Here is a 23958-nt window from a genome sequence, read left to right on the forward strand (position 1 = left end):
ATTTCTAAAGGACTAGATAAGGTTGGCACAAACTACACAGCCTCTGTCTGAGTGACGGTGCTTTTTGTTTCTGTAGAAGTGGCTGATTATTTCTAGTTCTTCTCCTCTTTTACTGAATGTACCACAAACATTTAAGTTTTTTTCTTTTGATTATATTTTCTGGTTATTTGAGACTGAAACCTAAACCTGAATCAGAAATCAATCAACTATGGACCCCTAACTCTCTTCTTATTTTAAAAAAATGTCAACAAAAATAAACTACATCATTAAAAGCTGTCAGGTGGATATCTTGTGTTTGACTAGGCCAAGGCACAAGCTTGATTTATTTTTATTTTATTTTAGCAATCCTGTTGTTGCTATGTTTGGGATAACTCAGCTTTGGTCCAGCTTCATCTTCCAGAGACTCACTTTAGATTCTAGAAGTAATTTGAGAGCAGAGGAGTTCATGGTGGACTCAAGGTCACAAGGTCACACCATCACCATGTTTGATAGCAGCCATAGGTGTTTATGTTGATTTACTGTCTTGAGCTTTTTGAGTCTGACCAAACATGCTCACTTTTTGGTATTCTGTGACTAAAACAGGAATATTTTAGTCCTGTTTTGTTCAGTACCAATTTGGAAACTTCAAATACGTTGCTGGAAAATGTTTTCTTCTGATCAGTCCACCGGTAGTTCAGGCTTTTTCTTATTGTTCGTCCAGGAACTTTACCATTCTAACTGCAGGCTGGGACAGTGAGATGGGCTTCTCATTGTTTACAGGTACTTTAAGCATTGCACAGGTCATCTTGCTCGGATGTTCAATTAGTTTTTGCATTTGAAAGAAAAAAAGCATTAATGCGGTAGAATAGGGTGCAGGGTGCTGTTGCTAATCTGAGGCTTGAATTTATCTGACTGAGACTTAGAGGTAGAGCACAGATCATTTTCAGTAACATGTCCTGACACAAACCAAAAAATTGAAATTAAGTGTTTTCATAACTGGGTGAAAACCCAACTGGGAATCCTAAGCAATAGAAAAATAAGCAAATGGTACAAAATGCGGAATAACACTGGAAAACCATGTTGTAGCTCCCACTGCAGCGTTCCTCACCTTGTGAATCCGGCGCTTCTATCTGGGAGGTCTGGTTGTTCTCCCTCCTCCTCTGCTTCTCATCCTCCCAAATAGCCTGCAGTCCAGGGTTCCTGCCAATCTGATCTGGAGGAGGAGGCAAGGTTAAAAAACAAAATCCTTATGCTTCTCATATTAAACATATTCACTCCTCTACAGCTACCCTACAGGTTCTCCACACACAAAGTACAGATAGTGTAGCATAGTCCTGTTTAAAAGTAAAGTACACCTGGGAAAACCTGCACTGTCTGGGATTCTTCTGTAAGATTCCAGATTCGTCATCAAAACGTTCAATAATTCAATTCAAAAAGTGTCTGCTATATAGATTAATCAAACAAAAAATTATATATTTCAGGTGTTTATATCTGTGAATTTTGATGATTATCGCTAAAGGTAATATCCTAAAATCCAGTTTTAGAATGCCAAAATTTTAAATTTTCTGAATATTAAAATTTAAAAACAAATAAATTTCATATAGGACCAATCAAACAAAGGATTTTTAAATCGGATAAAGAAAAAAATGTTGCAGTATGTTGGGATAATGATGCAATTAAACAGTTCAAATTTTTCTGTTTTGGGTTTTGTAGCAAACAAACACCCAGAAAAATCAGTCAAAAATATATCTTATTTCTGTATAAAATGGAAATGTTTGGCATCTCAATGAGAGCAGGTGACCAGAAGGACAGTTTTCCTTTCCATTTCCTGGCAGATGAAGATGCAGGTCATTTAGAGAAAATCAAGACAAACAGTTGCATCTGTTCTGGAAGCACATTACAGCTGTTCTTTGTTTTGCTTAGTTCATCTGCTGACCCCAAACTCTCGCATCTCTGATAATTTCTTCATCACTGCTCCCCTGTGACTGAAGACTGAGGTCTGCTTCTCCATGCTCATGTTCAGGTCTGCTAACAGACTCTCTGTGTGGAGCCATAATCAGTGGTGTGAGCTGAGTGTGCTGCAGCTGCCTTTCACCTTTTGCTTTTCGCCATGTCAGCTGGTGTTGCAGAGAACACAGCAGATCAGACTGCACCTACTTTCAATATCAAGACGGTTCAGGATGTCCACGGCCACAGCATCCACCTCCAGCTCACAGGTGCTCTGCCTCTCAACGTCATCCAGGACTAATGAGCTGCAGACAGGGCAGAGTTAATAATGGAACTGATCCAGAGCAGAGTGATGTCTGTGACGGTGCGGCCTACGAGGGCAGAGCGTTCTCTTCCCAGCGGACAAAGGTGCCTGCGAGGCTGCTGTCGTTCAGCTTGGTGCTGCAGGGAATCTTCCAGGGACTGATGCTGGAGTGAGAGCTGGAAGACGGCTGGTCCCGGTCTGCAGGGCCCACTTCCAGAAACGCACACAATCACATTGACGTGTTAGGAAATGACTCTGAGGGGATTTATCAAGAGAGGCTATAATTCTTTCCCCTCTCCAGTTTGCTGTTTATTTGTCCACAGAAGAATTGATAAAAAAAAATATGTGACTGCATAATTTCCTTTTTTTAAATGAGTAAATAAATACAGAAAAATATATACAGCTCTGGAAAGAATTAAGAAACTACTTAAAATGATCAGTTTCTCTGATTTTACTTTTTATAGATATACGTTTGAGTAAAATGAACATTGTTCTTTCATTCTCTGAACTAATGACAACATGTCTCGGAAATTCCAAGCAAAAATTTTGTATTTATTTATTTGCAGAAAATGTGAAATGGTCAAACTAACACCAAAGATGCTGTGCTTTTAGACCTCAAATAATGCAAAGAAAATCCGTCCATATTCATTTAGAAACAACAACACTAATGTTTGAACTTAAGAAGAGTTCAGAAATCAATATTTGGTGGAATAACCAGGAGGTTTTCAGTGGAGCTCAGTGCAGCGGGCTCTTCATTTTGTTGCCATAGTGAGTCTGGTTGTGCATTAAAGTCAAACATCTTCCCTCCCAGCCCAGAGCGACAGACATCTTCCTGATAGGCTCAGTAGTTACAGTAAGTTTTCCTCTAATTCTACTTCTGTAATCTGGAACAATTCAGAAGGTCTGTAGAGTGTGACATGCAACGCACAAATTTCTGTGAGGACCTGAGGTAGTACAGCTGAAAATAGAACTGCGGTTGTGGCGCAACTTGGTTTTCAGATTGCTTCAGGTAATTTCAGGGTGAAAAAATAATGTCTGTTTAAGAACAAGGGTGTAAATACTTGTAGCGATGTGTGAGTACAGTGAACAATAGTTTTACCCAGACTTTTTTAGTTCAATTACACCGATGCTACTGTGTGACGTCTGCAGAGTAAAATAGTCTGAAACGTTTCGGGTTTTCAGGCTCTTATCAGGGAGACTTTCAGTTTTGAAGTTGTGTTCTGGAGTTCAGAACACATTAAAGTTTTCATTCATCTTAAATTGACCTTTTGCAGCCAAGCCTTTAATCCCCTTGATCCTAGATTAACAACTTGCTTTTAAAGTTCAAATTTGAGGGAGGCTCGGGGGGGATAAGCAGGTGTGTCCAATATTTGGGTTTTTGTTGTCTTTGTTCCATGGAGCTTTAGAGTCCTCCATTGATTTCAAACGTATAGAAGTAGATCAATCATTAGAACCTCCTTTTATTAGAAGTCAGTCAATTGGGATTTTCTTAAATAAAAGTATGTCATTAAGTTCTGGTAAAGGACGTTACTTTCTGTAAACTTATTGGGGTTTTGGATGTGTTCAAACCTGATTGTCCAGTAAACTCCGTTTGGTTGGGAACCAAAGTTGCAACATTTGTTTCATTTCAGCTGCTCAGTTTCTCTATGTCAAACAAACTAAAACCTTTGAAAAACCTGTTCATCTCCTCACCTGTGGGGGCGCTGCACCAAGAACCACTGAAGTTGAAATGACAAGAAAACCACATATGAATGCGAACTGCATCAGAGTTCACTTCAAACGAACCGAGATCTAGGTGTGTAGGTGGACCAGAGTTCACCTTTTTGGTTCGTCTTAGTGTTTGGTAATGCATTCACGCCTCCCAAAACAAACCAGACTTTCTAGCCAAATGTACTGGAGTTTAATTAAAATGGACTAAACAGGGCCGGTGTGAAGGCAACCTTAGCAACCAGGGTTGTTTCTCCCTGCTTCCTTCCCACTCCTGGAACCACGGAAAAATCAAACAGAAGTAGTTAATCTACTCCAAAGACCTTGGTGGTTGTTGAGGAAAGAATTTGTGGATGGATCCTAAACTAAAGGTGGGGCTATATGGTGGGAATATGCAAAACATTGCTCACTGGCTGAATGTCCCCAGCATTTTATTTCAGTCATCTCTGCGTGTTGTGTATTTTTGTTTGCAAACAACATTTACCGGTGACCGATGCAGAGTATCAGTATCCTAGGATTTGTATTCAAATTCATTAATAAAATCCTGCAACCTTAGTAGAAATATTTTATTAAAGGAAACGCAGACTTTTGCTTTCAGTGTCTCTATGGAGACACATAGAAACACTGCATAGAAAAATCTCACTTTTTAAGAGATTTTAACTGGTAAAATATTTTTTACTGTTTATGTTCTGAGTTATAGGTTAAAGTTATCACAACTGCTCAGGATTGTTGATTTTTAACCAATTTAAATGGTACAGCTATAAAGTCTGGGTAAACACTGAATAAAATTTTATATAAAGATGTAAATCTAAACTTGTGTCAGAAACTCCAGTTGGACAAAGCAGACATTGTGAGAAAACAGACAGATCCCTGCAGCTGAGCTTACCTTTCTTCTGGCTCCTGCGGAACTTCACTGCTGCCATGTTTATCAGGTTCATGCCATACAGGTTGTAGTCCATGAAGAGCTGCAGCAGGTAGGGAATGTGGCCCTCGTGAGGCTGGTAACTCTTATTCATCACCGCTCCACTTTGTAATAGCTCACACACTCTGGGAAAAAAATATTTTTTAAAGAAGTTCAGTAAAAAGGATATGAAAAGAAGTAGACTGTGTTGATTTCAGCTCCTTCTAATAATGTAAAAAAACAAACAAACGAGATGTTTTATTGAAATATTACTGTAAATCTTTGGACATGTTTTCTCTGCCATAAGAATTAAAACTAAAGAAGACAATCGCAGCAGTCCGATCTAAATATATTTGAACACAAATTAAATATGGAACCAAATAGAGATGATAGATGTTTCTGAACTGGTCGCTTGTGTCTTAGAACGCATTTTGATGCTGGTTTATTAAATACTATATTTATCACAGCTTCACAGACATCCAAATGTAAGCCAGAGTGAGCATTTACCAAGAGTTAATTGTGACAATGATGAACTGCCTAAACATATTTATGTCTGTCTAATTAAGTTTATGAATGACTAATTTTACTTAAAGGCGAAGGTAAAGATTATATGTATGCTTGTTTTCTGTCCTGGTTTGTTGCCGATAATTAAATAATTATGTCTTTTGTACTTTTTAAGTCTCCAGTGGACATTTAAAAAACATGTCAAAACAATTATATATCTGGCATTAAACATGGATCAGAGATGTACCAATCGATCAACAACAGATCATAATCGTCCAGTTTTCCCTTAGTCAGTGCTGATCTATAAGTGGGAGGTCAAATCCAGTGGAAAACAGAGTGGAATTTAGAAATGAGGGTGTGCCTGAATGAGAATGTATCCAATCGCTGGACAATATGGCTAAAACACTTATTGCAATATAAGCATTTCATATCAGTTGATAAAGATAATTATTGATTAGTCTTTTATTTTAAATATCTGAAATACTGCTAAACTGGTGGTGTGACTTTTCCTGTTTTATCCAGTTTTTACTCCATGCTGCTGTTTTTATTTTTTAAGCAGTTATGAGGCTCTGTGAAAGCGCTGCATAGATTACTGGTTACCTTGCAACAAGTTGTTGCTAAGTAACCAAAAAGTGAGTGAGTCAATTGATGCCACTCATATTGCTTAGTTGGCTGTGAGATTGAATAGCTAAAGACTTTCATCTGCCTACATCTCCCAGAATGCTGTGTGGTTCTGGATTGGAGTTTAATGAATATTCTATATATTGAATAGTATGTCAGATGCATTATCTATTCATACTGATCACATGTCTATCATGGTACATTTTGTTATTAATTTATTGTCCAAATGCAAATGATCCAAGGCAACCCTGATCACAAAGCTTCCTAAACAAACAAATGTCTAGATTTTCATTAGTGTGATCCTGAGCTCACTGCACAGCTCTCACATTTATATAATAGTTCCCATAAACAACACGGGGAAAACGTTCTACCCAGATGACGTGTAAAGAACAAGCTGTCAGAACTGCAAGAACAGAATGTTATTCTATACTTGCAGCTCAAGGAGAGAAAATTTCTCTGTTCTTGCAGATTGTTTAGGCCTCAAGTCAGATCCATAGACTTTTGTCCTTCCATAAATTAAGAAAATATCGGAAGTAAATCATTAAATCAATTAAATTTAACCTCTCAGCTATTTCCATCATTGACTAATACTGCATTTGTGTGTTTCCAATTTGTAACTCTATGTTGTTTTGTTTTGCGTTGTGTATAGATACTGCAGGGTTTTTTGTATGTATTGCCCCAAACTTCCACACAATAACTCAAATATGGTACAATGATTCACATTGGGACTATGACTGGGCAGCTTTCGGTTAAAAGATAAAAGTTGGTGAAATTGAAATATTCCTTTAAAGTACTATGTATTTTTCAGGAATGTAGAGTTATTTTATAGCACAATCAAGTAACTATGTTACCTTCAGTTGTTATAAGAATACTGTATATATCAAATGACTTTAAAGAAATTTGTCTTTGTAATCTAATGTCTTGAAATTGGGCCACTATCTCTTTAAAAACTGCTGCTCTTTCTGAAACTCTGCCTTCAGGAAGTCATCACAACATGGCTTCTCTATTAACCCTTTCACAACGTTTTAACCAGCATTTTTACCTTTTCAGTATCTGAGGATTGTACAAGTAGATCTTCATAAAGTGCTTCTCCTTGGCATGATAACCATAGAAAGGCCTAAAAGAAAATAAAACAAACAGATTAGTGAATAAGTGCGCGTTATTTGTGTTTAGTGTCATTGGTAAAACCCAGCAGTTGGGAGACACCTACATGCCAGAGACCAGCACCACCTTGAAGACGTGCTGGGTGCTGGCGGCTGGGTTTCCCATGGCAACGTTGAGGGCCCTGTCGATGCTGAAGGCCACCTGTCGCATGTAGCGCTCCGGCTGCTGTCTACAGCCATCATATGGCACATAGATGTATGGGAACACACCGTGAAGGTGGAGACATGTCTTCTGACCTGCATTACAACAGAAACAAGATGTAAGGCTTTTGTTTTCATTTTGTTTTGATTCTGTTATCTCTGTTCTATGTGCCAACAACGGAACAGGCAACGCATTGACGGGACTTCCTCCTCTAAATCAGCGTCACCAAACATATTCTACTCATTTTCTAAACGTTTCCCATGTGATCGGCTGTGACTGAAAAGCTTTATGAATAAGTGCAGCAAACATTCATAATGCCAAAACTGGAAACGAATGCAGTTTATTAGCTAAAACAACAAAAATATTAAGTGTAATAGTCAGAGGTCGGCCCAAGACAAAAGCAAACTATATGGCTTTTTAGGGCCTCCAGGCCAGTAGGTGTCCTCCAAGAGCTAATTTTTTAGCCAGTTTAAATGAAAATATTTCATATTGAATAACAGTTGTCATTGGATTTTCCATGTCTGTAGCATCTCAATCTTAAAGGACCACTTTGATGCAATATTTGGTCAAATATTATATTTTAAGTGCCGTATGTGTAAACTGTTCATCCAGTATGTTGGAAGGACTACCAGTGTCATGGGTGCCTACACTTAATATATATTTTTAATGGCAGAGATGATAGAGTCAAAGTGTAGTAGAAACTGATGAAAGAAAAGAAAGACCCAGGAAACTATGGATTTTGAGTTGAATCTACACACTGAAGGTACCAGGCTCACTCACATAACTGCTATCTACAGGCATGTAGAGTATGAACATCAAGGCAGAACATGAAATCAATAAGAGCCTCTCCCTCTGAGCACAACCATACCCAGAGTCAGGGAAATGCTTACTGATAGATGAACAGGAGGAGGCAACACAGAGCGGGACTTTTAAATCAGGACATGTCTTCACATGTTCAGAAACAAGTCCACAACATAATGTTGTCTTATAATATTAGGTTCCAAATGTCGAGGAAGAGCATATATTCCTGCTGGTTCCAGAACCAAGATGATAAGAGTGAGGACTTCATTTTCCTTTTTATTAAGAGTTCAAGTAAATTAAGCTTCTGATTTGGAAATAAACTATAAAGTGAGGTTGTGCTTTTAGCTGATATCACTTCAAAGTAAGATCACATAAAAAAGGGTTCATGGGTGAGCCAGTTTAAAAAATATAAAATATACTTTGTAACTCCTGCTAGAAATTCTTCTATGAGTTTTTGGCTGACTGTGGGTTTTAAAAACCTAGGCCTTCAGTTAACGTTACCAAGCAGTCCGGAGACCGTGCCAAAAGCAAAAAGTGGACTTTAATGAAGTGTATTCTGGGTAAATACAACCACAAAAAACATGAGAGTCTGAAATGACCCTCATGAGTCATTTCATGAGGGTTTCTTTGGTCTTTTAACAAAGACCAAAGAGAAATCCTATAACCACTAAAATATGTTTTGTTTACATTTTGCAAAGAGAGAAGTTATGCTCAGTGTCTTCTTCAGAAGGTTTTGTGTCATTTCCTTCAATGGTTATTGGTACAGCGCCCCTACAGGTGAGGGGATGAACATGGTTTTGAATTGGTTCGTTTTGCTCAACAGTGCAGTGTGAAAGCAAACCTCACCAGCTGAAAATGGGACAAATGTTTTTATATTTAGTCTCCGATCAAACCAAGTCTACAGAACTATCAGGTGTGAAAACACCCTTTAGGTGCGTCTTGGTCAAGTGTTTCACATTTTAATCCTCTATACAGCCACAGCTAACTTGGTGCTCTAAAGCACCTGTATTGCTATATGCCCAGTGCCCTACTAATAAAGGGTTTCCTTGCACCACACATTGCTTAAAAAATACTACAGTAGCTGTTTAACCATATAATTATAGTCTACATATCCAAATAAATTTATCAGCATAGTTCTGATGGGTAGGAGAGGTAGACATGTCTGATGCATAAAACAATTTTCTTTCCAATTAAAAAAATATATATTTCACTGACAGAAACCATAGTCTGACAGCAAAAGAAAGGAAGACAGGGAGTGTGTATTTGTCTCTCAGGTGGACCTCACCAAGGTGTGCCACCGCTCCGCTACTCCACCAGTCACACAAAGGCTGGCAGCGGCACGACGCCGAGGGAGCAGTGAGCGCGCCATGCGTCTGTCTGTCCTCCACAGAGTCAACGAGAAGCTGCTCTCCGTCTCACACACACAGAACAGGCAGCCAATACCAGCTTCTGCTGCAGTTGCTAGGCGACGACACCAGCAAAGCAAAAGTCCTTGATGGACAGCGGGAGAGATAAACAAGTGATTCTTTCCACCCAGCTGGTCAGGCGGCAAAATGAGAGGTGAAGAAGAAGAAGTGTTAGTGCAGAGAATGACTGAAAGATGGAGATGAGAAATAAAATTTATCTCGGAATGAAGGGAAAAACATGGGAGAGAAGATGGGGGCCATAAAATAAGAGCAAAGTCTGTGTCATTAGGAGGGTGAGTGGGTGTATCTTTTCATGTGAGAAAGCCTGAGATATTCCTGAAGTAATAGAAGCCAGATGAGCTGAAGTAGAGATGGAAAGAACTGAAAGTTGTATCTTCCTGAAAGAAAAGAATGTCCTGTTCTCATCAAACTGGAGTGTCAACCTATTCATGAAACAACCAGGAGAAGTTTATTCTCTGGATATTTTGTAACCTAACTTTTACATAGAAGATTTAACAACTGTTTAAGATGATCATAATGTAAAACGCATCAAAATTCAGAGCATGGCTAAAACGGTGCCTGACCGATCACCTTTAACTCACTTCGCAGCCTGAGTGTGGAGCTCATCTCCGCTTTCCTTCACACTGCGCAAGTGCGCAGCAACAAATCCTGTCGTGTGGAACTATAACGCTGAATGGGGAAGTTTGCGTGTTGCGGCGGAAAATGACATCGGAGGTGAAGCACGTGAAAAAGCATCAACACGAGTCTAATATGGCATTTAAAAAACAAGCGCTGGACGGAGTTTGGCTACATCGAGGCTCAATGCAGGAAAACAAGACATCCGGAGAGGCCAGAGGGCAGGTAAAGCAGCGCACAATACCAACATTCACTCGGATTAGCATCACGGTCAGAAAGCTAAACAAATAACCCGAAAAATAATTCAAGTCTAAAAGCTGGCGGTGTAAGACGCTGGTTCTGCTCTCGCTGTTGGACCGCCGCTACGCGCTACTGGTAGAAATATTTTACAGACGTAGCGAAGCTTTACCTCCACCAGACAGTCCGAATGTCTGCTTAGCATGTTAAAATAAACACATAAATATATATATATGAATCAATTAATCAAGTAAGGATTACAAATAATAAATGAGACTCAGCAAAATTTTGAGCTCCATTTGTAACCAGCTTATGTTTAGCACAGTCACGGTTGCTAGGCGACAGGACATACACCGAGGTAAGAGCAGGAATAATCTGAAGGATAGACATCCAGTTTCACAGCCGCTCACTTTCTTCTAGTCTTTGAGGTCAACAAAGAACAAAGAACCCGGCCTAACCGACCAGGTTAGGTAGCCTAACTTGGCTTGGACATGTTATAATTTACTCAGAAAACACAACAGCTTAAAGTTGCAGACGCACACATAATGAGGAGTCTCCAGAAAATAAAAATGCTTCCACCGAAAAACACAAATGCACATAAACACACCAAGGCCTGTCGATGAAATTAGAAAAGCTGGAAGGCTTCTGTGTGTGGCCCAGTAAATGTATGAATCCAGTTAATGGCAGACAGAAACAGACATTCTGGATCACAACAGCAGCCAATCAATAGCTTCTATCAAATCATAGCAGCTCTGGTGGCACCATGTCCACCCAATTGCCTTTCCTGAATTAAATAGCAGTGGTGTTCGCAGATATGTTCTTGTCATTCCAATGGATTAAAACAAAGACTTCATGAAGTGAAGCCCCAGATTACCATGCTGAAAGTGAGGCTTTAGTGTTTACTTGCTGAGGCACGATAAAAAATATCAGGCACAAGCAGCCAGGCAGTGAGCATGGATCAGTGTTTGTGCATTAGAGTGTGTGTGTGTGTGTTGCTGAGGAAGAGAGCATTAAGAGCGCAATGAAAGGAGAGGGAGAACAGAGGAGGGTGACAACCCTGTAAATCACAGGCTTTCTAATGGATCCACTGCCATCATCTGCTCTCCAAATTAACTGCAGAGGACAAAGGGGAGCAAATATACAGATGAGCAGTCAGCGCACAAGAACTTTATGCTCCCTGCTGTGTAATTACACAGAGCTGCATTGTATGATCTTTGGTCAGAGTCTGGGTCAGGCTGTAGCAAGTATGGCTCTGATAGGAGAGCTGGTATCACACTCCAGCTCTGTTTCATATCAGGACATTATATGTGACATTTCACTTCTTTATTCCAGACACGGTGTCATTTTAAAGCACAACCAAGTAACTATACATTCAGTTGTTATAAAATGCTGTAGAAAATATGACTTAAAAGAAAACTGACTTAACAATTTTATACCTTGAAATTGGCCTCTGTCTCTTGAAGAAGTTGTTCTTTCTCCATGATGTCCTTTACAACTGTTCTTAGGTGCACTGGAAGGAGACGTAGTTCCTATAATCATGCAGGTTTCATCACTCTCCTGTGTGGCTGGAGTACTTTATTTTTGAAAAATATGTTATTTTGAAAATGATAAACCTCCACTTCCCTTAGACTTCTGTTCAACAAAGACACATCTGCAACTCTATTGCAGTTACTTCAGGTGAGCCATTAGCATTACCACATTTAAAGCAAAAAGTTCTACCACCTCATGACACAAACTAGACATCGAGACATCAATGGGACTGATGATAGGTTGTTATATTTTCAGCGAGCTGCACTAGTGTTGTTGTGCTTGGAGTATAACCGTGCAGCGAGTTCTTGCCGGTAACCCGGAAAACCCAGAGTGGAGTTTTCGCATTGTGAGTATTTAATCAATCAAGTGGAATGGATTCGATTGCGAAGCAGCAGAAGCAGCAATGAGGAAAGTAATATTTTAAAGTTAATATCGGACGTCCAAACAAGTAGATTATAGATAAGATGGAGACAGTTTCCCTTCACACACAATGCAATAGGCAACTGTCTACATCACATTACATGTCATGTTATAAAGTTATTACAACTATTAGACAATTTGAATGCTAATAAGGAATGACCGTTTCAGCAACAAACACTATTCTTAAAGAATGAAATAAAAACTACTTTATTGTGGCACAGTGGTAATATTAGATGCAACAGCAGATAGTCAAAGTGGAGCATTCAGATTTCCACCAAGTGTAAAATAGAGCAAAGTCAGAACATAAGAGTAATAATACTACACTCATTAAAAACAGCAAATGCAGATTAAAAGAAATGTACAGAGAGCGTTTGCAGGTAGCGTTACTACCACCAAATGGTAGCTGAATTAAATCTGCTAATATGAGAAGCTAAGACAAGTGGCCCCTTCTCAGTGGGTGTGAAGCAGCTTCCCTTAAGCACCGTGTAACCACCATGTGTCACTTCTACATGATGAGCTTGAAAAAGGAAAGATGTCCAGACCTTGTTGCCAGCTCTCCCAGACACCTCCCTGGCCGAGGACACAGACAGAACGCTGCAGAGCCTGTTCTCTGAGCAGAAAGGTTGAAGCTGACCAGATGGTGACTTGGAAGGCACCGAACGCCCACCGTCACTTTGCGGAATATCCTGAGTCTTTAGAAATATGGGCAAAGAAATAGAGCCTGACTGCAGTATGATGCTGGTCAGCTGTGACTTTGTTTCTGCTGGCTGAGGAGTGTGGCTGCAGCTGAAGGCAGCAGTCTGTATATCTGTAGATCATAGAATTGTGCTGTTCAGTCAGCAATGAAAAAAGTCAGATATAGGTGGTAACTGGTAACTTTTAAAGGGGCAGTAATATGTGTTTTCCAGGCATATAGTGGCATTTTATAACACAATCAAGTAACCATTATATCTCTGACTCAGTCATGTTTTTCAAAGCAAACTCAGAGTCAGGAAACAAGACCCGGTGCTTAAGCATCCAAGTAAAGTTATAGATTACTGAAGAATTTACTCTTTAAGAGTGAATGTGATAAGCTTTTACACTTAATAAAGCGGGAAAACTTTTCTTTAATGTTTCATGGCGTTATGACGTTAATATACATTTTTAAAAATCACAAATAAATATAAACTTATGAAATGTGAAATTCTATTTAATTTGTTGTTCATAAACAAATTTAAATCCATGCTCATTCTTCATAAACATTACAACAAAATTGAAGTTTTTAAAGTGTGCATAATGGAAGTTGCGGACCCCCTGCTGGTAGAAGAAGAGTAGACAACTTTAGTGGGTCTTTCTGGGACCAGCACTGCACCTATCAATACTAGGACCCATCAGCATGGGACATGTAGGCCAAGCACAGCCTGAAGGCAGCAGCAAGACAGGGCACAGAGTGCTCTCACTAAGAGACACACTGAACACAAATCACCTCATATTTATCTGGACTGACCGCATGCAATGGTGCCCTTATCTTTTAACATTTTCTAAGAACTATTGGATTAAATTGTAATCTACTTTGCAGTGAGTTTTAAATGATATTTGATGTTTTAACCCGTGCGTCATTCTGGTCAGAAAACACTCCACACAGCATCAAAATGGGCTTTGTCAGTTCACTTGGATCCACTTCCAATTTGTCCCAAATAATGACTGTGACCACCTGATGTTAAGGAATGTGAGTGTGGGGCCACAGAATGAGTGGAGGAGGAGGGTAGGGGCTGCCCCCAGCGGTTTAAAGGCATTCGGTGGGGAGCTCAGAGTTCACAGGAGGCCAGCAAGAAAGGCCTGGGGGCTAGGGGCAGGGGGGCATGAGGTGAGAACAAAGGGCAAAGGAGCTCCTGTTGAAAACACTCTTTCCCCTCTACGCAACATGGACTGCAGCAAAAGATTTTTAAAAAGCTGATGATATTCAGTAAAAAAATAAATAAATAAAAGCTGGAATAAACATAGGCAGGGTTCGAGGTTCGATGTATCCTTAAAAGACACGTTTTAAAACTGTTTAACATTTTAAGTCACACTAAACCTAAAGTTTAAAGTCCTTTTAGTGAGATTCCAGAGAAAACCCTACTATAACCTGAGATTTCTGCAGCTCACCCTACCTTCTGCTGAGTATTGCATGTCAGCTGGCTAAAAGAATGCTCTCCCACCCCATTATGTTCCTTAGTAGAGAGCCACACTGGAACGTACGTAATAGGGTTAGCAAAATAATATGATTTTTCATATAATCAATGCACAAAAAGTGAAATTTTTTAAGATACTCATTTACGTCAAAATCAATGTAACCGACTAACATTTAACCTTAAAGGTGCAGTATGCAACTTTTATTAAAAAAATATATTTTTTTACATATTTGTTGAAACTTGAAACTGTCACCATGTCGTGAAAGTTTGGTATGAGACAGATAATTTGCTAAACAAAAAATGAAGCTCCTCTGCCTTCTCTCAGAAACAACCAATCAGAGCCAGGAGGCGGGTCTGAGCATAGCCACCTAATGATGACAGATAAACTGTTTTCCTGGAACAGTCAGCTGTTTCTCTGCTGTTAGCAGATTTAGCAGCAAGTACATGAGGGTGATTGACAGCGCTAAGACCCTCCTCTTGGTAGTTTTTGGAGCAGGGCATTTCTTCAGGCAGCAATAGTAGTTCAGTGAGGAGGAGGAGAAGATTGATCTTTTCATAGATTATCTGTCTTATTCTCACAACTTGGTGGCAGTTTTAACAAATGTCTAAAACATTTTTTTGAAAAGTTAAATACAGTACTTTAAGGAGCTATTTATTCAAGATTTTTGTAAAAGCATGTATATTATAATACTAATAATAACAACATTGTACATCCTGTTTTATAAATTAAATCTCACTAAGGGACTGTCATAATGTCCCATGTTTACCTGGAGCAGGACACCAGGGATCAGCAGAGAGAGAGGCTGCCTGAGCAGGACAGAGGGAATCCTTCAGCTGCCTGCAGCTACTCTGATAACATCCAGAGATTTCCATTCATACCCTGGTCACAAAACTCAGCAAAGTGCATCCTGTTATGCCGTACACACACGTCCTTCAGTTTCAAAGTTCTAGAAGAACTTTTAAAGCTAGTAAATCCCAATCTGCTGGATGACAGTGTGTGTGTGTGTGTGTGTGTGTGTGTGTGTGTGTGTGTGTGTGTGTGTGTGTGTGTTAGTGTGTGACAGTTTGCCTGCATCTACAGACCGACTCATTAATGCATCGATCAGAGGACCGCTGTGGGTTTTCACTACACAACGGAGATTTCTGAGCACGGCCTGCCCTCCTTTTCTCTGCTTCTCTAAATTTGATATTCACAGCGCGTCTCACTCTCCGGCACACATCATGAGGAGTGGGAACGGAACGTCGGCTCTGCTGGCGCATTGGTGGAGCAATGCTCACACGTATGCCTGCTCTCTTCAACAGCACCCTCCCCTCCTTCATCCTCTCCTTTTGCTCCCTTCTTCTTGGCTTCTGTCATTCTCTCTGCATCGTTAACAGATTACGGTCTGCAAAACAAATGGTCACGAAAAATTGTTAAGAAACAAGGGTTTCATTTTGAGGCAATGAAGAAGATCTACATTTTGTGTGAGGTAGCCACTGGGGGTATAGAGAGGAAGTTAACACATGAAAGTAACAGCGCAGGGGTTTCATCACCTCACTGGAAAGAAGACAGAACTCAAGCTGAAGATGCCTATTACAGTTTTTAATGGCACAGAGAGATAAACACTCCATTTGTGTTTCTCCTTTTTTTTTGCCAGAAACTCTCTCCACCTCTTCTCTCTGCTCTACTTCCTCAGATTAAGCGTACACTGCTATGGAATTAAGAATTGATCATAAGGACTCAGGCAGTGTGAAGCCTACTGAGTAAAGGCTCGTGGTTACAGCAACGCTGAACTGTGAGGAGGTAAAAGAGTTCAGACTTTCGCGAATGCACCCTGCAGCTGAAATGCATGCAGACTGCTGCTGTAAAGAACAAAGCATATTTGTTTGATTGCACTCCATACCAAATGAACATTCTCCAAGACCTCCTCACAGAAGCAAACAAAAGAGCAGGCTCTTTATAAACCATCTTCACAGAAACTCTCTGAATGTAGTTTACTTCCACAAATATGTTTGCACCACAAGCATTAATCTGCATTGTCGGGGTGTTTGTGCACAAGCATGCCTCACATCCACACAGTCCTCAATGGTAGACAGCAGAGCATCACAGTTTTAACCCACCTAAGCTCTGATTCAGGTTTTTCTTGGACCCCTAACCCTCTCATTCACTTTCAACAAGGTCTTATTCTGCTGCTAACCCCTGCAGGATTCTCCTACCAGCACTAACAATAGCCCTCTAGGACCACCGAGTGGGGAGCCTTCTTTTTGGCTTCCATAGCTGCCCTCCCCTCTTTTTTTTCTCTTGATGATGCAGGAGACAAGCCAGGGGACCTGACATGACCCGACACCACGCGCCAACATGGGCCTCTCTCTTTAGACAGCTGATAAACAACAGAAGAATGGTCAGCTTCAGTAAAAACCTGCTTCACAGTGGCCTTGCTATTAACCAGCATTTCCATATTAAATGCTGGTGTGTTCCTGAAATTAAATCAAAGAACACACACACTTTCTGTTATCTGCTCCCAAAAGGCCTACTTGCTCGCCATGGCGATAAATGAAGGCCAGCTCACCCTTCAGCAACATTATAACCGGCAGTACCTGAAGCATCCAGTTTAAAGAAGTTGTAATTTGCTTAGTTATTAATTGGAAATGTAAATCTGCATTTGTATTCTGGGTAAAATACTGCAACTGTTGCTTTTTAATATTCAAATGACTTTCACAAGATGTGCTTTTATTTCTTAAAACTGTCACTATGTCCTGACAGCATATGATCAGACAGATAATGTGGGGGGGGATACATATATAGGAGCTCTTCTACCTTCTCCCTGTGGTCTTACTGCTATCTGCAGAAATACAAAACTCAGTCAGAGCCGGGAGGTGGCTGTTAGACAATCACACTTGTGTACAAGATGCAGCTGTGCTAATGGTAGAGAAACAACTTACTGTTCCTGGAAAACTCTTTGTTTTCCACGAACAAAGAGTTCCTGGAGAATAACTAGCTTGCATATTCACAGCAGGCTCCTGTGTGGAGAAGAAGCTGTAGACTAGCAGAGAGCAAGAGGAGGATGTGAGCAGCACGTACAGAAAAGTGATTGACAACGCTAAGACCCTCCTCCTGGCTCTGATTGGTTGTTTCTGACAGGCAGCTGTAGGACCACAGGGAAGAGGCAGAGGAACTTGATTTTTTTTTTTTTCAGATTATCTGTCTCATATTACACCGTCACATAATTTCAACATATATCCTAAAAGAAAACATTCTTATATAAAACGTTACCTACTACAGTTTTAACCATTCATTTGATTCAGTTGTGTTGAGGTTACAGGATGGTAGCTCTGGAGGACTGGAGTTGCAGTTCCCTGATTGAGAACATGAGATTTAAAGCCAAATCATGGTTTCATTGAGATTATCCAACTGCTGTGTGTGTCCCTGTGTCTGGATCACTCTAACAGCTGGGCCACAACAACAGACATGGAGAGGGGTTTTTTTTCCAACAGAGGACAAAAAATACTCAGGCTTAGGATTTTACAATTTGAATATTGCTGAGAGAAAAAAGCTCCAGATGTTACTGTCCCACCTGAAACCATGAGGAGGAGAGGACTGCGGCAGCGTCATCCCTGTAGTCTTCACTGTGGGTTATTCAAGTACCTGCAGAGGAGCTGTACTGAGCTCTAGAACCATCAATCTGATTTAATGAGCCAAAACAGCAGCAAGGACAACAAGGCAGCCACTGTATGCTCAGATAAACAAGGAACCCCGCTAAAGAAAGGGCGGTGTGGGCAACACAGCAGCCTCAGCATGGAAAGGATTAAAGGTTCATGTAGGCTGTTTTTTTTTTCTCCAGGTCTGAGCGTGAAATATGTTTTAATGGGAAACATGGCAGTGAGAGATGATGAGGCCTGTTTCTCTGTGGGTGGGGCTACATGCAGAAAAAAAAACATTCTGATTTTTGAGAATGCATAAGCTATAATCAATAAATCTCACAGATCAAATGCTGACATGACCTTTGATAAGACTTAAGCAAGACGCTTTTGTTTTTAGGAGCAGAAGATAAATTAAAAGGACATCTTGTTTCTTTTGTGGTGTTTGAAAAGAACACAGAAACATGACGAACTGCATGAGGCCTGTCGCCAGAACACATTTTGTTGGGCGATAAATTGTCCCAGACGTTACTACAAAAAGCAAGTAATGTAATGGAAATGGCATAATAATGGAAGAACACACCGTGAAAGATCAATAAACTTAAAAAATTCTAAAGACCATTTAACACTAGAACGGGAAGAGATTTTGGTAGAAAGAGAAAATAAATCATGCAAATGGGAATTACTGAGCTTGTTTTAATTTATTATGCGATTAATTAATTTATTGCAACAGGCCTAAACAGCATAATATGAAAACTACCTGAACCTTCAGCAGTAGTGGCTGTTCTTTCAATCTCTAATCCTAGTATAATGGATCCATGTCTGATATGACAGCCATTAAATTCATTAGCTGAAAAGCTTTAAGTGCCACCGGAGACTTTATGTCACAAAAAGCATCTGATTTAAAAAAAAAAAAAATTACCAAATGTGACTTATGGTATTGTAGAATTAGATAATCCAGTTCAGTGACTACTAATAAAACTGCTTGGTCTCTCATGTATCACCTGATATACTTAGCTTATAGTTAAAGGTGTTTCCTGGTTTCCGTCAGTCATCCAGACTGTGGTACTACAGCCTCTAAGAACAAAGCCTCCTCCCAAATTTTTTTGTGCTTTACACAGACGAGTGAAAGGCTGAGGGAAGACTTCAGCGCCTGTTTACCTATTAAAGCTTTCGGCTGTGGCGGCCCTGATGGTGTCTGGACAAGCCTCTCTGAAACCAGATACCGCACACCACAAATCATCTGGATGCCTGGTGACTGAAAAACGGAAAAGTTGCCAAACCTATGTTTGTAGTAGTTGTAAACTAAATACAGGCAACACAGGCAGAAATTAGAAGAGAGCTTGAAATTAACCCAAGTAAACAGGAAGCAAGGAGAAAAGAAAAGAACACCACAGGATCAGCTGGTGAAGGAATAGGCTGATTTTCAGCATGAGAAGATTTGGTCAATGATCAACCGATCAAAAAAAAAAAAGAATTTAGACCTTTATCTGACCAGTTAAAAGTTCTACATATAAGTACTTCCAGGCCACAATCATAACAAAACTAATCTTAGTTTAGCAGAAAACATATGCTAAAACATATGCTAAAACTTAGCCATCTTTAGCAAGCAGATGACTAACAAAAACTTTAAGAATCTAGTCTAAAGAAAACTACCTGATGCCTTTGGCACACTCTCACAACAGTGCTTCTCTATGATGCCATTTACAACTGTGAAGCAGTATGAGCTCAGCAGATGTTCAGTTCCAGCAGGTGTTTGCTAATTGCTGATCCCGCTAGTCTGGAGGAGCTGAGTTTGGGAGTTGCAAAGAAGACAGAAGCTCGGCCAGAGACTGAAACTTTAGGTATCAGGTTACAGAAACAGATTAGTTTTGGTTATGGATCCTCTAATAAAACTTTGCCCAATCTCTGGCCAACCCTTGCACACAAGCAAAGACCCATCACTGAAGGATTACTCTGGAGAGGGAGCCAAATCAGTCCCTGCTTGGCCTTCCATTCTGGTTGGCTGGTCATGCAGTTTCCCTCTCTCTGTTTATGCAAACTTAATAAACATTTAGATGTACAAGTAAAGATCCAAACCAGCAAGCCTCTCCGCCTCAAGACCCAGAATCTATCAGCAACATCTGGGCCGAGCCAGCCATCACCAACTGTGAAAAATCGATTCTGGCAACCCTCAAAAGGTTGCAGACACTTCATCAGTTCTTAAGATCCATTAACACAGCAGGCCTTAATGTTCAATTGTGATTTTTTTGTGAAATCTGTTTTTTTCTTTCTTTTTTTTTGGGTGGTCGTTCCCATTTCCAATGTAACTTTTATGTGATCTCCTGTGTGAACTGCAAATGTCCTAAAAGTGTCCCACATGTGCAGTACAGGACGCAGTAACATCACACGTAGTGTAGCTCAGTGTTTGAGGAAGTAAACATGGATGCTAGTGGTGTAGCGTATCTTGGGATTTTAAAGTTGACCCAGCACATTATCGTCTGCTGGGGTTCATCGATTGCAGTTTTCTGGCCAATCCCTGGTTACCAATCTTTAAAAAGCCTGACCTGCGAATTTTGATTTTGATTGATACCTTTTTTCTTCTTTTTTTTTTTACTGAAATGTTGTTAAATATAGAAAGAAAGTTGCTGAGCTAGCACCATTGGGGTGAGTATTGTTAACTGCAACTGTGCAGACATGACCTGGTGGGCCGGCGAATCAGCCAAACCTCTCTCAGACTCACGGGGGAGCAAAAGAGGACAGTGGTTGATTTTTAGACCTTTGCTGAGGTAAATAGGATCAATGGATCAGATCGGCTTCACATGCAACTATCAGCCGATCACAGATTTCCCAAAATGAAAGGAAATCCTTTTATATCCCTGGCTCTATTGTTTGCTACGCTTGTTGTTGCTGTTCTTCCGGCTTCGACATATCAGGACACAAAACAGTAACACTTGACAAATATCAATGACCTGGCTATACACACAGGTCACATTTGAAAAGATAAGATTTAGGAAAGCATATCCAAGTGGTCTGAGTCACATTTGTAAAAATCTGATCTCTGTTGTTCAGAGAGTCATGACAAGATCAGATTTGGGTTGCATAAAGGCAAAAAAATTAAAAATAACTTTAGGTTGCAGTGTGAATGTAGTTTAATGCTGAACTTTGCTGCCTGTGAAGCTAGAAACAAACTGATCAGGAATAAAACTTTCACAACAGATTTTCTGTACCTCCTCTCTCCAGGAATGCTCTCGTATGCAACAGTCTGCCACACCAGCAGGACCGCCACTGAATACTTCCAGCAAGGGGAAAGAGAGTGGGAGCAGGAAGTGTGGCATCAAATTACACATGAGATGGATGGGAGTGTTCACAGCTTAGGTCAGGGAAGGACAGGGAACATGAGGCCTGGGGATCCAGCCAGAGCCACATGGTGGCTAAAAACAGGGATTAGCTGGCACACAACTACCTAAACTGCTCACTGGTCAACTAAACTAAACGCAAGGACAAAAGAAAAGCACGGAGAGTGAATGGTCCTGGAAGGGTGTGGTCCGATTTTCAATGAGGAAAGAATTTTTGGGGAAAAAACAAACAAGAAAGATCCCTGTCTGCTGCAATATGTTCCAGATGGTAATGGGATTTTATTTCTGGGAATGGAGTCATAAAATGAACCTAAACTGAGCCGGAGGAGGATGAAACTGTGAGAATATGGAGGGAACCAGTCACAGAGAGAGCTCAGTAGTATCCAAGCTAAACGTTCCCCACAAAGGAAGGTTAGAACCAAGAGAACAAAGGTGTTGCCATTTTAGCAAAAGGTTTAAAGAATTGACTGTTGTGTTGTGTCACACAAGGTATTGTCATCTGCTTAGAAAAAATGAATGCCCAGATGTTACCAAGTGGATTCTGCTGTATTTTCTCAGGTTGTTCCTTTTCCCCAAACATAATTTCCAGCCAGATGATATTCATTGCAATGGGACACTGCTCATAATTGGGACTGATTCTTTTGTACTAGATTAGCTTTATTCTGTTTTGATAAGTGGAAATCCTCGTTTTAACACAACCGTACACAAGTAGATGCAAACAGGCCCAAATTAGAACCGACACTCTAACCTACTCCATCCTAAATCCTTTAATCCTCAATGGAGATAAATCCTTAGGGGGGGTTGCAATGTAGCGGGGGTTGGCTGATTGGGGAATGGAGAGGGGGGGGGGGGGTAACTTTCTTTTTTTAAGTGGGGGAACTAACAACTGAAAATATAGTTAAGGGAACACAATTGCATTTGATCTGTTGGGAAAAAATAGGGAGAAAAGAAAACAAGGTAATTTGGCAAAGGTGGTTAATGCTGGGCTATTAAGAAAGGAAATGATACTGTGTTGCAGTCTCTGTGTGTGTGGGGGGGGGGAGCATATGGGAAAGGGTGTTAATGTGCCTAAAGTGGACATCTTAGAAATGCATGTAATACAGTAAAGGTAGTGTGTCAAACTGAGAGAAATGTCTAAATCACATACTGATACCTCTTTTTTTTATTATCTTTGACATTTCTATTAATGGAAATAATTAAGGCATAAAATAAAAAACAAGATGTTCTCACACAAAGGACTTTCCTTTTATGTGACCAGGAGGACAACCACTGCTTTAACAGCTCTGCTCTTCACATCTGGACGCTGATTCAGTCCACTCGTGTATCCTTTTATATCCCTGAACTCCTTGTCGGTCTTTTTTTTTTGCTTGTTTGTTTTAATAGCACCGTATTCAAACTGACTAGACAATGTGGCAGCACGCTGTCCGCGCTCCACAGGTTGCTAGAAGTACAATGAAAGGGACCACAACGCTGAGGTTGGAAGTTGCTCCTGCCCAGCACATATGTGCCACTGCTACCAGCAGAAACATGTCCACCACCAGCACACCGTGATGGAGCAGGGGGAGAAAACAAAGCAGCGCGGAGGGGAGGAGGGAGCGGAGGACTCCCACCGCTGCTGCTGCTGCTGCTGCTGGCAGCAACAGCGGCTCAGGTCGCGTCGCCACAACGTGTCAACACCCAAACTACATCTTCCTGCCGTTTTGCATACAACACCGACCCGCTAGGTTTCCCTTAACGCTGTATTTGTGCACGCGAGAGTCCAAACAGCAGCAACAAGCACGTCCCACGCGCGTGCGCGCTTAAAGAATGCACAAGTGAGGCTGTTTTGCTTTTTCTTTTCTTTTTCCAAAGGAAGAAAAATGAGCGACAAACCTGCAGGCGTTGCTCCAAATATCCGCACCACCGGTACCTTCTTCACCTCACTCTCCCTGAATTCAGAGTAACACACGTCCAGGCCTTTAATGGGACTTGCGAGATAGTAGTCTGCGGTGACTATGCGCACTGCAAACATGACTGCCGCGTCCGTCAGAAAGAGCGGTAGAGAAAAAAGAAAAGATTAAAAAAAAAAACTATTGTAGGGAGTCCATAAGATTCCGGGACCTTATTGGCTACTCCAAGTCAGCCAAATGGAGGGCTGTCACGGCGGTAAAAATGGTAACAGAGCGAGAGAAAGCCCAGCTGTGTCCCATGAAGAAGAAAAAACAGCAACAAAGATTCCCGTGTCTTCCGCGCGCCTAGACTGTCACCGCCGTAAAAGGTTCGGCTGCTGCCGCGAAACCTAACCTCGATGGCGGAGGGCTGCCGCTGCTTCGTGCACTGCTGCCCGGTTCTCTCCAGCTGCTGGATCCATGCTGGACTTAGTGCTAACTAGTGATTTTAGCTCTCGGTGATGTTATTGTTTAAAGCCGAGGAAGAGGTTTCGCAGGCTTCCGGTATGCAGCGTTATCTTTCCAAATCACGTCTCAGAGAGCTAATCCCAGCCAGTCCTTCTCAATCAGACAACCCCCGGCTTCTGCTCCCCCTTCTTCCATAATAGGCTACATACAGGAGG

At 40.8% G+C, this 23958-nt stretch overlaps 1 protein-coding gene across 1 annotated transcript in view; it reads right to left on the minus strand.

Moving 5' to 3' along the window:
* The window catches only part of rev3l (REV3 like, DNA directed polymerase zeta catalytic subunit), a 56862-nt gene extending 32904 nt beyond the window's left edge, over positions 1–23958 (minus strand). The window contains exons 1-7 of the mRNA XM_023347919.1: positions 23280–23958; positions 7174–7363; positions 7006–7080; positions 4824–4984; positions 2302–2440; positions 2137–2231; positions 1088–1192 (exon numbers count right to left, since the gene is read on the minus strand). Coding sequence (XP_023203687.1) covers positions 1088–1192; positions 2137–2231; positions 2302–2440; positions 4824–4984; positions 7006–7080; positions 7174–7363; positions 23280–23418 — 904 coding nt within the window. The 5' untranslated portion in view covers positions 23419–23958. The remainder of the gene's footprint in view (positions 1–1087; positions 1193–2136; positions 2232–2301; positions 2441–4823; positions 4985–7005; positions 7081–7173; positions 7364–23279) is intronic.

This window comes from Xiphophorus maculatus, chromosome 15 (assembly GCF_002775205.1).
Source record: "Xiphophorus maculatus strain JP 163 A chromosome 15, X_maculatus-5.0-male, whole genome shotgun sequence".
NCBI classification, from domain to species: domain Eukaryota; kingdom Metazoa; phylum Chordata; class Actinopteri; order Cyprinodontiformes; family Poeciliidae; genus Xiphophorus; species Xiphophorus maculatus.